The sequence below is a fragment of the Lycium ferocissimum genome, chromosome 5, assembly GCF_029784015.1.
Source record: "Lycium ferocissimum isolate CSIRO_LF1 chromosome 5, AGI_CSIRO_Lferr_CH_V1, whole genome shotgun sequence".
NCBI classification, from domain to species: Eukaryota; Viridiplantae; Streptophyta; class Magnoliopsida; order Solanales; family Solanaceae; genus Lycium; species Lycium ferocissimum.
Genome location: NC_081346.1, coordinates 71,649,205 through 71,660,943, shown reverse-complemented (window position 1 = coordinate 71,660,943; position 11,739 = coordinate 71,649,205). Strand labels below are relative to the sequence as shown.

The 11,739-nt window shown below is 33.9% G+C and overlaps 1 protein-coding gene across 4 annotated transcripts; it reads left to right on the top strand.

Moving 5' to 3' along the window:
* The first annotated feature begins 2,996 nt into the window (after positions 1-2,996).
* LOC132057310 (uncharacterized) lies at positions 2,997-11,089 on the top strand. 4 transcript variants are annotated; one of them, XM_059449853.1, is made up of 10 exons: positions 2,997-3,170; positions 6,128-6,182; positions 6,483-6,580; positions 7,051-7,149; positions 7,287-7,330; positions 8,176-8,269; positions 8,364-9,112; positions 9,694-9,939; positions 10,037-10,093; positions 10,650-11,089. In XM_059449853.1, the coding sequence occupies exons 4-10, from the start codon at positions 7,119-7,121 to the stop codon at positions 10,818-10,820; spliced, it is 1,392 nt and encodes a 463-aa protein (XP_059305836.1). In that variant the 5' UTR covers positions 2,997-3,170; positions 6,128-6,182; positions 6,483-6,580; positions 7,051-7,118; the 3' UTR covers positions 10,821-11,089. The 4 variants fall into 4 exon arrangements, with proteins under 4 accessions (XP_059305836.1, XP_059305833.1, XP_059305835.1 ...); XM_059449850.1 differs by lacking the exon at positions 6,483-6,580; XM_059449852.1 differs by lacking the exons at positions 2,997-3,170; positions 6,483-6,580 and adding an exon at positions 4,158-4,181.
* Positions 11,090-11,739: the final 650 nt, after the last annotated feature.

Here is an 11,739-nt window from a genome sequence, read left to right as displayed (position 1 = left end):
CAAGTTGTTTTAGCATGCTATAATCGGATGCGGGATTGCGAGGAAAATAAGGCAAGAAATATCAAGATGATAGGATGTTTGCCTTTGAAGAATAAGCCTTCTACTAAGAAAAGGAGAAGAGTAGGCTGGCCCTACCTTCTATCTTTGTGGGGCGAGAGAGGTTGTTTTCGATACTATTTTAGACTGCTCAATGTTCATTTATTGTAAGTACGTAATCGATGCGGAATACATAGTAATTAATTACTGCTTGGTAAGAAAAATAAAGGCTGACAAAAATATCAAGAATATAAGATTGTGTTTTGTATGTGTGCGTTCAAGTATGCATAAATATATACACGTTTTATTTTCTGCCTCTTAAGAATAAAAAATACACGATACCTAAATAATACTACTAAGAAAAGGAGAAGAGTAGGCTAGCCCCTACCTCTCGCGCACAAAATGTGACAATGAAACTTTTTTTTAACACTCCCATCCCCTATACTAACTTTTAATCCACCCTAATGTTTAATTACTTTGAAACAATTAGCCACTTTAAATTTCTTCAAATAAATATTTAAGATCATTAATTTTGCTCATCCATCTTTATATAAAAAAAGTATATTTCATGCTTAATGTGAAACATTTAATGAATATGTTTGCCAAGAGATGCGCAACTATCTTTAGACTGCTCCAATGTTCATTTATTGTACTAGTACTATACTCTTTTGAACCAAGTAGAATACATAGTAATTACTGCTTTGGTACTAGAAAGGGACTTATGGTCCAATTGTAAAGGCTGACGTGGAAGCTTTTTATTGCGCGCAAATGATGGTCCAAAGAACATAAGATTGTGTTTTGTACTTCTTTTGTGTGCGTTCAAGTCCCAATTTTACATGCATAAATATATATTCTTATCGTTTTATTTTCTGCCTCTTAATTTGATTAATTATGAAGTTTAGGAAAATACTCGAGATTTTCTAAACTTGTGATTTTAAATTTAAAACATGTTCAATGTACCAAAATATTTTGAATATTATGTTATAGTCTCAAATATACACGTGAGATGTTGGAATTAAGAAAGAGTAGCAAAATGTAGGTAGTGACACTCAGGTACGGATGCAACTATATTTAGTTGCGGATTGATTCCACGGAATCGAAATTTTATCCTAATCCAAGATAAATATAAACCCAGCTATCATGAGCTATTTTTGATATGCCAACAAAATTTAAGAATATAAATCTATTTATATGTAAAATTTTATTAAAGTACAACAAATAGTAGGTATAATTCTAATTTGGAAGAACATAAATTCAAATATAATAAAAACTTTGATGAATATAACTTTTATTTTGATGCAATACTAAAAATGGTGGAAGAAATACAAAGCAAGTCATCAGATACTCATATAACTTAAATTCTAGATTCGGAGAGTTCATTTAGCCAAGGACTATGATGACATTCAATTTAAAAATACTAAAAACGAAAATAAAATATAGTATAAATTAAAATATAGGGAACATAAGTTTCAAGTTTTGTCCCATATCCTTGAAATGTAGCGGCCTAGCGGGTAATTATTTTTTCCAAGTAGTGGTGGAGGTTGAATTTTTGTGTTCATATTTTTACTTATATTAAGTTAGGCTATAGTTTGGCCCCCCTAATATTTATTCAAATCATATATTTATGTTTTAAAATTCGAAGTTATATGTATATACATAATATATAAATATATAGTATATATATAACTCACACACACACACACACACACACACATATATATAAGTAATAACCTAAGTATATTGATATATATAAGTACTTTTTTTTAGGTATATGTAGTATAACTTAATGTATATATATATGTATTGTTGTTAGTCGTATATATAAACCTATAAATAAATATAACATGATAAATATACCTACGGATACTAATAAATACTATATATATATATATAATATACAAAAAAAAAAGAGAAGAGGTTTTGACAACTTTGAACCAAACGGTTCTGCTTATTTGCTACATTCTCTTATTTATGTGAGATGTTGGAATTAAGAAAGAGTAGCAAAATCTTAATTGTTCGGGTACGTATATATTTAGTTGCGGATTCATATAGTCACATCTGCTACATCGGAATATAAATTAACATAAAAATTTATTAAAGTCGAAATATAATAAATACTTATTATTTCTCAAAGGTTGGAGTCATATAACTTAAATTCTAAATTCATTTATGGACTATGATGACATCCAATTTAAAAATACTAAAAACGAAAATAAAATATAGTATAAATTAAAATATAGGGAACATAAGTTTCAAGTTTTGTCCCATATCCTTGAAATGTAGCGGCCTAGCGGGTAATTATTTTTTCCAAGCAGTGGCGGAGGTTGAAGCCAGGCTCAAGTTTGGTCCCCCTAATATTTATTCAAATCATATATTTATGTTTTAAAATTCTATATGTATATACATAATATATTTAGAACTCAATTATTAACACTTGAAGTCGACTTTTTTTTTAATTGCTTGTTCAGATTATTAAGATACACTTTACTCCTTCTCTTATTATTATCTTGCTATTATCGCTATTATTATCAATTATTCATGATGTACTTATCTTCTTGATAAAAAGCGAAGCGTTATTGTTGTCGCCGTTGTATTCCGTTCTAAACTTCCAAACTTATAAAATTAATATTCTGGTTTCATCATCGTTCCTAAGCCTATTCAATCAAACATTATAGTAACACTTTCGAGTAAAAAAAAAAAAAAAAAAAAAAAAAAATTTTAACATTACATTAAAAGAAAAAGAAATAAAGGAAAAAGCTTCTAAGAATGTCTCAACTTTAATGGCCTCTATAATTGAAAGCTTGAGTTTAGCCCACACAAAAACATAAAAAAAGAAAAAAAGGTGCCACGTGTCAAAAGACAAAGACATGTAACAACTCAAGAGTGCACTTACACCCTAGCGGACTCCAAACGCAATATATATTACATCAAACTGACAACAACAACAGCAACCTATAACTCCTTTCGATTCCGTCCCATAAATGGTTTTATTGTACCTGCCCCTCTCTATATGTCCCCTTCACTTTCCCCTTTTTCCTGTTCATCATTTTCTCTCTCTCTCTCACACACACACTCACTAAATTTCACTGTCTGTATTCTTCACTACAATTGAACTCACTTTACTGATGAATCAGGTTAGTAATTTTGTGTTTTCTTTTGTCTTTTTTATGTTCTGTGTTGTATTATCATTGTGCCTATGTGGAATTTGTTGTATGACATTAATGTATGGTTAAAAGGGGTTGTGGAATTTGTGTTTGTTGATAGAAAAATGTAGTCTTTTTTCTTGTATTGTGAGTTAATGGACTTAAAAGGGCACTTGCATGTTGAAATTTTTGCTCAATTTTGGTTGTTTTGCTACCCCTTTTGAGTAATTTAGAGTAATAGTGGTGAAGAAAGAAACCATCTTTATAGTAATTGAATGACATAGATACTCTTTCCTTCTATATTTTCACTAAAATTTACTCTCTTTACTGATGAACCAGGTTGGTATTTTGGTTTTCTTTGTCTTTTTTTTAATGTTCTTTCTTGTACTTTGATTTTGCCTATGTAGTAGACATTCTGAAATGTATGGTTAAAAGGGGTTGTGGAATTTGTGTGTTTTGACACAAAAATGTAGTTTTTTTTTTTTTTTTGGTATTGTGAGTTAATGGACTCAAAAGGGCACTTGCATGTCAAAATTGCTGCTCAATTTTGGTTGTTTTGCTACCCCTTTTGAGTAATTTAGAGCAGTAGTGGTGAAGAAAGAAACCATCTTTTTATTAATTTAATGACAAGCACACTCTTTCGCTCTACATTCACTAAAATTGACTCTAATCAGTTTAGTATTTTGGTTTTCCTTGTCAAATTATGTTCTTTTTTGTACTATGGTTGTGCCTATGTGGAATTTGTGTCTGACATTGATGTATGGTTAAAAGGGATTGTGAAATTTGTGTAACAATGTTTTTTGTTTGTGTTGCAAGTTGCTGGACTCAAAAGGGAACATGCATGTTAAATTTTTGCTCAGTTTTCAGTTTTTTGGTAGCCCTTTTTCGAACTTTACAGTTATAGAGATGAAGAAAGGAACCCTCTTTTTATTAATTGAATGACATACATACTCTTCCACTCTACATTTTCATTAAAATTGACTTTCTTTACTGATGAATCAGGTTAGTACTTCGGTTTTTCTTTGTCATTTTTTATGTTCTTTCTAGTACTATGATTTTGCCTATGTGGAATTTGTGTATGGCATTGATGTATGGTTAAAAAGGGTTTACTGAACTCAAAAGGGCACTTGCCTGTTAAAATTTCATTTTAGTTTTGGTAGTTTTGAACTTTAAAGTAAATAGAGGTGAAGAAAGGAACCAAGTCACCAACTTTTTATTAATTAGTAGACATCTTCAGTTCCAGAATTTACTTTCTTACTGACAAATCAGGTGTTATTTTGGTTTTGGAAGTCATTAATGGCTAAAAAGGGCACATGCATGTTAAAATTTCTGCTCAATTTTTGCTGTTTTTGTAGCCCTTTTGAAGAAAGAAACCATCCTTTTTTATTTCTTAGTAGATATTTTAAGTTGTGTATGTGCTTGAAAAAACATTTGAGGCTTGCGCTGTCAACAATTGAATGACAGTTAGCGGGAAAATTTACTTGTACATTTTTGAGTTATTTAAGCCTTCACCCATGAGTAAATTACTTGATTAATGCTCAATGACGTATCATAAAATGGCATAGAGAAGAATCTATGAAAACATAAGTTATAGATAAATAAATAGCACTGGAAAGAACCTTCTTAAAGTGAATTCCTTCCTTGGCATTATGGAGAGCTTGTATCAATAAAGAAGTCTTGGGGTCCCAAAACAGGATATTTAGGTGTGTCTTGAAATCCTTTCCTTTTCGGGGGACACGTGGTTCAACTTGTTTCCCTATTTCCCTTTCCAAGACAATCCCTTTGACTTTCTTTTTTGCGAATGATAGATTAAGGTTGAAAGCTCGGGCGTTTCCCTTTCTGGGTGTTTTCCTGTTTTTTCCAAGACATCCTCTATAACTTCCCTATCGCTGAAAGAAAAGTAAGGTTGGAACCTCTCTTTCGGGAGCCTCTTTTGTTGGGCTGAGTAATGGGACTGCATGTTATTCCATGCACACATGCTTGAAAATGTTGAATCTAGTTTTACCTAATAAGTTGATTGCTTTGGTATGTGGAACAGAACGACTTTGTAATTCGCTAGGGTTAAAAATGACCTGATAAAGGTCCTGGTTTTTTTAAAATTTTGTGACAAAGATAGTGGGTTTTCCTCATAAGTTAGAGAAGCATGAAATGCTTAAAATTGTAAAACCAATAAAAAGAATATAGATTGCTAATTACCATTTGAAGTTTTTGTCGTCTCATTTTGAAAATGACATAACAGATTTTGCTATTGGTAGGGTTATTGGTGAATCATGGTAATTCTAGATGAATTGCAATTTTGAAGTTTTTAACTGATTTGATGGTTATTTGGTGCAAAGGCTACTTGATTTTTATAAGGCTTATTTATTATTTATAAAATTTGTTGCTTGCACCTGTGCCTCGGATGTTCAGGCTAGCCCAAAGATTATAGGACTGTTGTTCTCATTGAAGCTTACAAGTTTGTTGAATATATTCCTTATGCCCATTTTTAATCGCCTCAAGACAGGTGTAGAAGGTTTTCAAAAGTATTTTCACAATAACCCCACTTTTTAAATACTGCCACTTGATGTATGACCTGCCTACACAGTGTCCCATTACACAAATGCTTCATCTGTGGTGACTATGTATGTTGTGAGAAATAATGAAACAGGAGAGGAGATTGAAATAAACTTAGACTAACTTACACCTAAATGCTTTTACAGGCACATATTAGACATTTTTATTTAATGGGGGGCATAAGTCCCTTGGGATGTCCCACATTGGTTGAGGGTTGTGTACTTATGTGGTTTTGGACATGAGCTAGCTTTTGGTGTTGAGTTAGTCTGGGGTGCCTTTTGTTTACGCCTTTTTTTTTTTGAAAACTGGTAAATTGTGTTTTTTTAACACTTAATGTGCTGCATCTATGCATATTTTACAAAGAGCGTCTAACATTTGAACATCTCTGTTTGCAGAATTCGGCATATCGAAGTGGTTTTGCTTCTCTAGGAGTCTGGTTTGATGAATCAGGTACTAACTTTGATGCATTTCTACAATATAATGATTCGAATTGTGGATGCTTTGTGCCGGTGCGAGATGTTAGTTGTCTCATTGTTTAATAGTGTCAAACTACTTGTTACTTCATATTGACTAGTATATCCCTTGTTAATTTGTTTTGTTTTTCCTTTTCTCTTGCTTATGTGATTCAGATACTTTTTTACATTTATGATTGATGTGGATATCCTTTATAGGATTTTCTCGTTGTCTTGCATTACCAATTTGTTATGATCTAAGGAAGTCATTACGGTGTTCTTTCTTGTTAAATCCCAGATGAATATGAAATCTTGGTACATTGATTATTCTGTTCTGGGATTTAATGGCAGCAGGAGTTATGTCTATATTACCGCTTACTTAGATTGACCACAGCGGTAAGTTTGACACCCAAAACTGCATTGGTGTTCTAATAGGTCATTCAGGTTCCACAATATGTGGTTCCAAGCTAATTGTATATGCAGAGAGTAATTATTCAGTTGTATAGCATACCTAGTCAAATATTTTATGTTTAGCCTTTTATATGTCTGATGATAGTATCAGCTATTGGGTTCTTTTATGTGGACTTAATTTTACTCATGCAACAAAAGGAACAAATCTAACTTGAATTAGTGCAGCATGACCATAAAAAAAAGAAGGAAAAAGAATCCAATCCTTATGCAGAGTGAATGTCATGTGTTGAGACCAGCATATCTCATAAAAAGAATTGTTCACAATATATATTTTCTTGATGATTTTTTTGACCTTTTTTTGTGGTATTGTAATTACTGATTCTTAGCTCATATAAGATGAACCTGTGTTTCATGCTTTACAAGATGATACAATTTATGCTGTATGTTGATTTTAGAAACCCGTGATGATCATGCTTCTATCTCTGGTGTCTTGTGTTTTGATGAGAAGAGGGTGTTAAAGGGCATGGAAAGGAAAGGTGTTTTGTACAATATAGGTATGTCATCTCATGTTATTTTTAATCCTTCGGAAGATGTTAGTATAATGTGGCCCTTTGTCTTTGACTGTTATATGTGTTCTTTGTCCATAATTATGCTATGATCACTTCTAATAGTTCCTTTTTGTGGATCTCAGATTCCAGTATTGCGCCTAAAAGGGAAAATGAAATTAACCAAGAAGTATGTCACCTTCCCTTTTGGTAAATTGCTTTTTTAGATTATGGAATATGTCTAATCTTGTTTATTACTTTTTTGTGCTTTTGTTTGCCCTATCTGTTAACACTTTTAGCCCATGTATTTTTTGCTTTTCCTAGTTTTGTTTGGCCCATTCAGGAATTTGATACTTTGTTCATAATTTATGTCATTGTTTACCCCCATTTTAACATATCAGAAGAAAAAGCTGTTATCCCCTGTTTTTTATTTTGGAAGAGCCTGTATCTTTTTGTACCTTTATCAAGTTTGTCTCGCTGTTTCTTTCCTTTTATGTGTATGAAGAAATTTGTCTCAGTGTCTTGTTTAGCATTTTACCGACCCTCTCTTTTAGATATAGGTACCTCAATTTGATATCATAATTTCTTGAAGGCATGGAAGTTACGGGATATCATCTTCCATGGTACCTTGTGAAAATACATCTTTGTGTAACTGCAAGGAGTATTGCTCCATGGTGCTGGTACTTTTTTGATGAATGTTAAATACTTTGGAGTATCAGTAGTTTAGACATCAAAGAATTTATTCCTTCAAATTGCTTTGACATTCTGTTGTATAACAAATTTGCTATGCCTCCCTTGAGTTGATTTCTCTTTCTTTATTGTTGGAATGCCTAAGTTGTTCTGTTCCTCCCTGAAATTTTTTCGTTGTGGGAATTCCTTCCTGTGCATGTTAGGTTCAGGGGTGTTTTTTCTTTTGGGGTACCAATATATGCATTTTCCCTTCTCCATTACTTACGATCTAGGAAACAGAAAATGTTGTTCTTTTAATCATTATTATTTTGAGATCTTTGTCTTTGCTAAATTACCTGGTAACAGTGCCAGGTGCTTGATCTAAAGCGAAGTCACTTTGAAGCTGGGAAAATTCAAGTGCAAAATGATCTCTCCACACCATGTGAAGATTATCTTTTAGGTAAAACTGTTTTCGTAAGTTACGATCTTATTTTTATGACAAAATATTGTATATCAAGAAGAACTACATGTGTTTCTGGTCTTCTTGGAAACAGATATTGAGTTTGCTGAAAGCATCACAAATTTGGATTATGGTTCAAGTAGAGGATTGCTGGACCCTATTTTAGAAAGTCAGATCCCACTATCTAGTTGTGATGATGGAAGTGACACCTGTGGAATGCCATACTCTTCAGGATTAGCTGTGCACGAAGCTCAAAGCCATAATGCTATGTTTGGCCTTACCAATTCAGAGTTGCATGACCTGTCTCGTGACAAATGTGAAAATCAGATTCTAGTGGAGTATAACGCTGTCAAATTCCCTTCTGTGTTCGCTCCAGAAGATATTAGCAATGTGGATGACGTGGCAGGCTTCTTTGCTGAAGCTAATGACAACTTGATTGACCATTCTGCACAAACATCTGACGGAATGTCTTTTATATCCAATGCTATGCGAAATGGGGGGCAAGATTTTGATAAATCCGCAATAAGCCCTCCAGTCACTTCTCAAGTAATGAACATTGACACTCCTGTCACTCAAAAGCGACTGCGCAAGCCTACACGAAGGTATATTGATGAATCCTCAGATCTTAATGCTAGACGTTCTAGGAAAAAAGCAGAGGTTTCTACTTGTGCATCAGAATCAAAGAATAAGCTTCTCAAAATCAAATGTCAGAAGAAATCTCGTGCAGAATCTATGGAAATGGAATTGTTTCCGGAAGAGTCTTCTTGTAAAGCTATTCAAGTGCCTTTTGCTTCTCTTATGAACGAAGAGTGTGATAAGAGGCCAACATCTAATGCAATACAGGTACACTCCAAAAACTTTTGAAACAAAATGTTTAATTGCATTAATGTGATCAAGCAATGTTCGTGTATGAGCACATTAAACTTGCCACTTGTTAGGTAGTATATAATTTCGGTCGTGCAAGTTAGTTCACAAATAATTGCACCCAAGGGTGTGGCCTAGTGATCAATGAAGTGGGATAAGAACCATGAGGTCTCAGATTCATATCCCAGCGGAGACAAAAACGCTAGGTGATTTCTTCCCATATGTCTAAGCCTGCCTTGGTGGACAGAGTTAGCTGGTGGGAGAGTCGAGGTGTGTGCAAGATGGCCCAGACATCACGATTAAAAAACAAATACTAACAATTAAGCAACCTCTTTGCTGACAACTTGTTCAAAATAACACTGTGCTTGCGTGAAATTTTTGGGTGGTGGGTGCTAGTAGGTATGTGTACTATTTGAAAACAAAGGGTGATCTTCCATAGCATTGTGTTATTGAGCAAACTGTGATACCCTCCGTACTTTTCCTGGATCTTCTTGCAGCTTTTTAATATATCTGAATCTTCGATTATCATTTTCCTAAACATGAACGTTGTCTCTTTGAAGGTTGTTCCGAAACCTCTTAAGGAGGAACCATATAAGGAGGCTATAGTTGTGAAGCCTAAAGATGTTGCTATTGCACCGAAGAATTTGGATCAAGATGGTGCACGGAGAAAACATCACAGGCTCTGGACTGTTTCAGAGGTCAGAAAGTTGATTGATGGAGTTGCCCAATATGGAGTGGGAAGATGGAGTCATATAAAGAAGCTTTATTTCTCATCATCTGTTCATAGAACACCTGTGGATCTCAAGGTAAGCACAACGAGTCAAGAAAAACCATGCATCATCCGGTGTTTGCATGTTAATGTACCTAAAGTTGGCACTCTGCTGTTGCTTAAACTTCTCGCAGGATAAATGGAGAAATCTTCTTAAAGCAAGTTATCTACAGAAACAAAGCAAAATAACGGTTAGTTTTCATTTTTGAAATCTGATTAATGATGTTCGGTGCTTGCTGTGAATCATGAGTCACTAATTTTGACTTAATGCAATGGTTTCTAGAAGTTTGAATCTCGAAAAGCGAAAAGTGTCTCATAAATTGGGAAAAAAGGAATATTTGTAATCTCGAAAAGCGAAAAGTGTCTCATAAATTAGGAAAAAAGGAATATTTGTTTTCCCGTTTCAAAAAGGGAATATTTGTTTTGAAGATCTTTATTTGTGTTTGTGCACTGGAGTCCATATATGAGTGTTGGTGAAATTAGATTGTCGTTTAGTTGAGTATACTTTCCACTAAACTTATTTATTCATGTTTAGTTGCATTTTCGTTTTCAAGTAGCATGAGTTGTACTCATCAAATTAGTAGGAAACTCAACTGTCAAGGATCTATGTCCATATATGAGTTTGATATTGTTTAGTCGATGATGATCAATAAAGAGATGCGGAATGTTACGTTGTTCTTTAGATTTTCCAATTGTTTCAGAGTGCTTGCTTTTCTCATGATGGTGATTGGATTGTCATTGATGCAGGAAAAGGGTAAACACAACCTGTCTTGGCGACCTTTGCCCAAGTCTGTCCTGCATCGAGTCAGTGAACTGGCCAACATGCATCCGTATCCAAGAAACCGGAGGTGCAAGGGTTCTCGTTCTCCCTGTGCTTCATCTTCTCCCGAGCATACTAACAGGACTAACATCCAGTGATGACCCAAACTGTCCATCCAAAGACGTTGAGCTTTCTTTTAGCCAACTCCTATGCATAGTTACAGGAGTAACATTCAGTGGCGAGTTTACGTGCAAACTTGGTTGAGCTCTCTTACACCAACTTGCTGCATAGTTCGTGTATAGGGCAGCTTCATTTCAAGTCAAAAATAGGTTTTCTGTATAATCCTCATTACCTCTAGAAATGCATGTCACATCTGTAAACCATTTTGAAATTTCAATTGATACAGGGGATTTAGTTTGTGCTGCCGCGCTGATTTCTCATTTACTTCTAGAGATTTTTGTGCAAGAACTGAAACATAAGGAAATTGATTCATGTCACATTCTTTACTTCAACCGCTTTCATAGGCCGACAGTTTTTCTGGATCGAACTATGGGAAGAAAATAGAAGAGGTAGACTGAGTGAGATCAACTTTTGTATTCCACATTAATGTAGCAACTTGGAAATGGAAGGCTAGCCAAGAGCTTAACCATTTCTTAAGGGGTTGATTGATTAGTCTACAGGGTAAGAAAAATTTGGTAAAAAATACTACATTGCATATCTTATAAGCACTTCACCAATTGTTGTTGTAGTTCTAGTTTTTGATTAACTAGTTAGACATGAACTTTCAATTGTTATTCAGTAGAAAAGTTATGAAGAAGTGCTTATGACATACAATTTGAATAGAAGTAAATGAGCCTACAAAGGTCGTGTTTTATTTGAAAATTTCTTGTCTTACCATTTACTGATGTCCTACGAAAAATGTCATATAACCAAATTAGTAGTCGGAGTCCGGGTCAAGAGTAAAATATCAGTCATATCCATTTAGTTTCTTACAACTTACATGCAATGCCATTACAACAGATGCTTTTACTCAACTATTCATCATTTGGAGTATGCCAATGATGAGATCTATTTGGT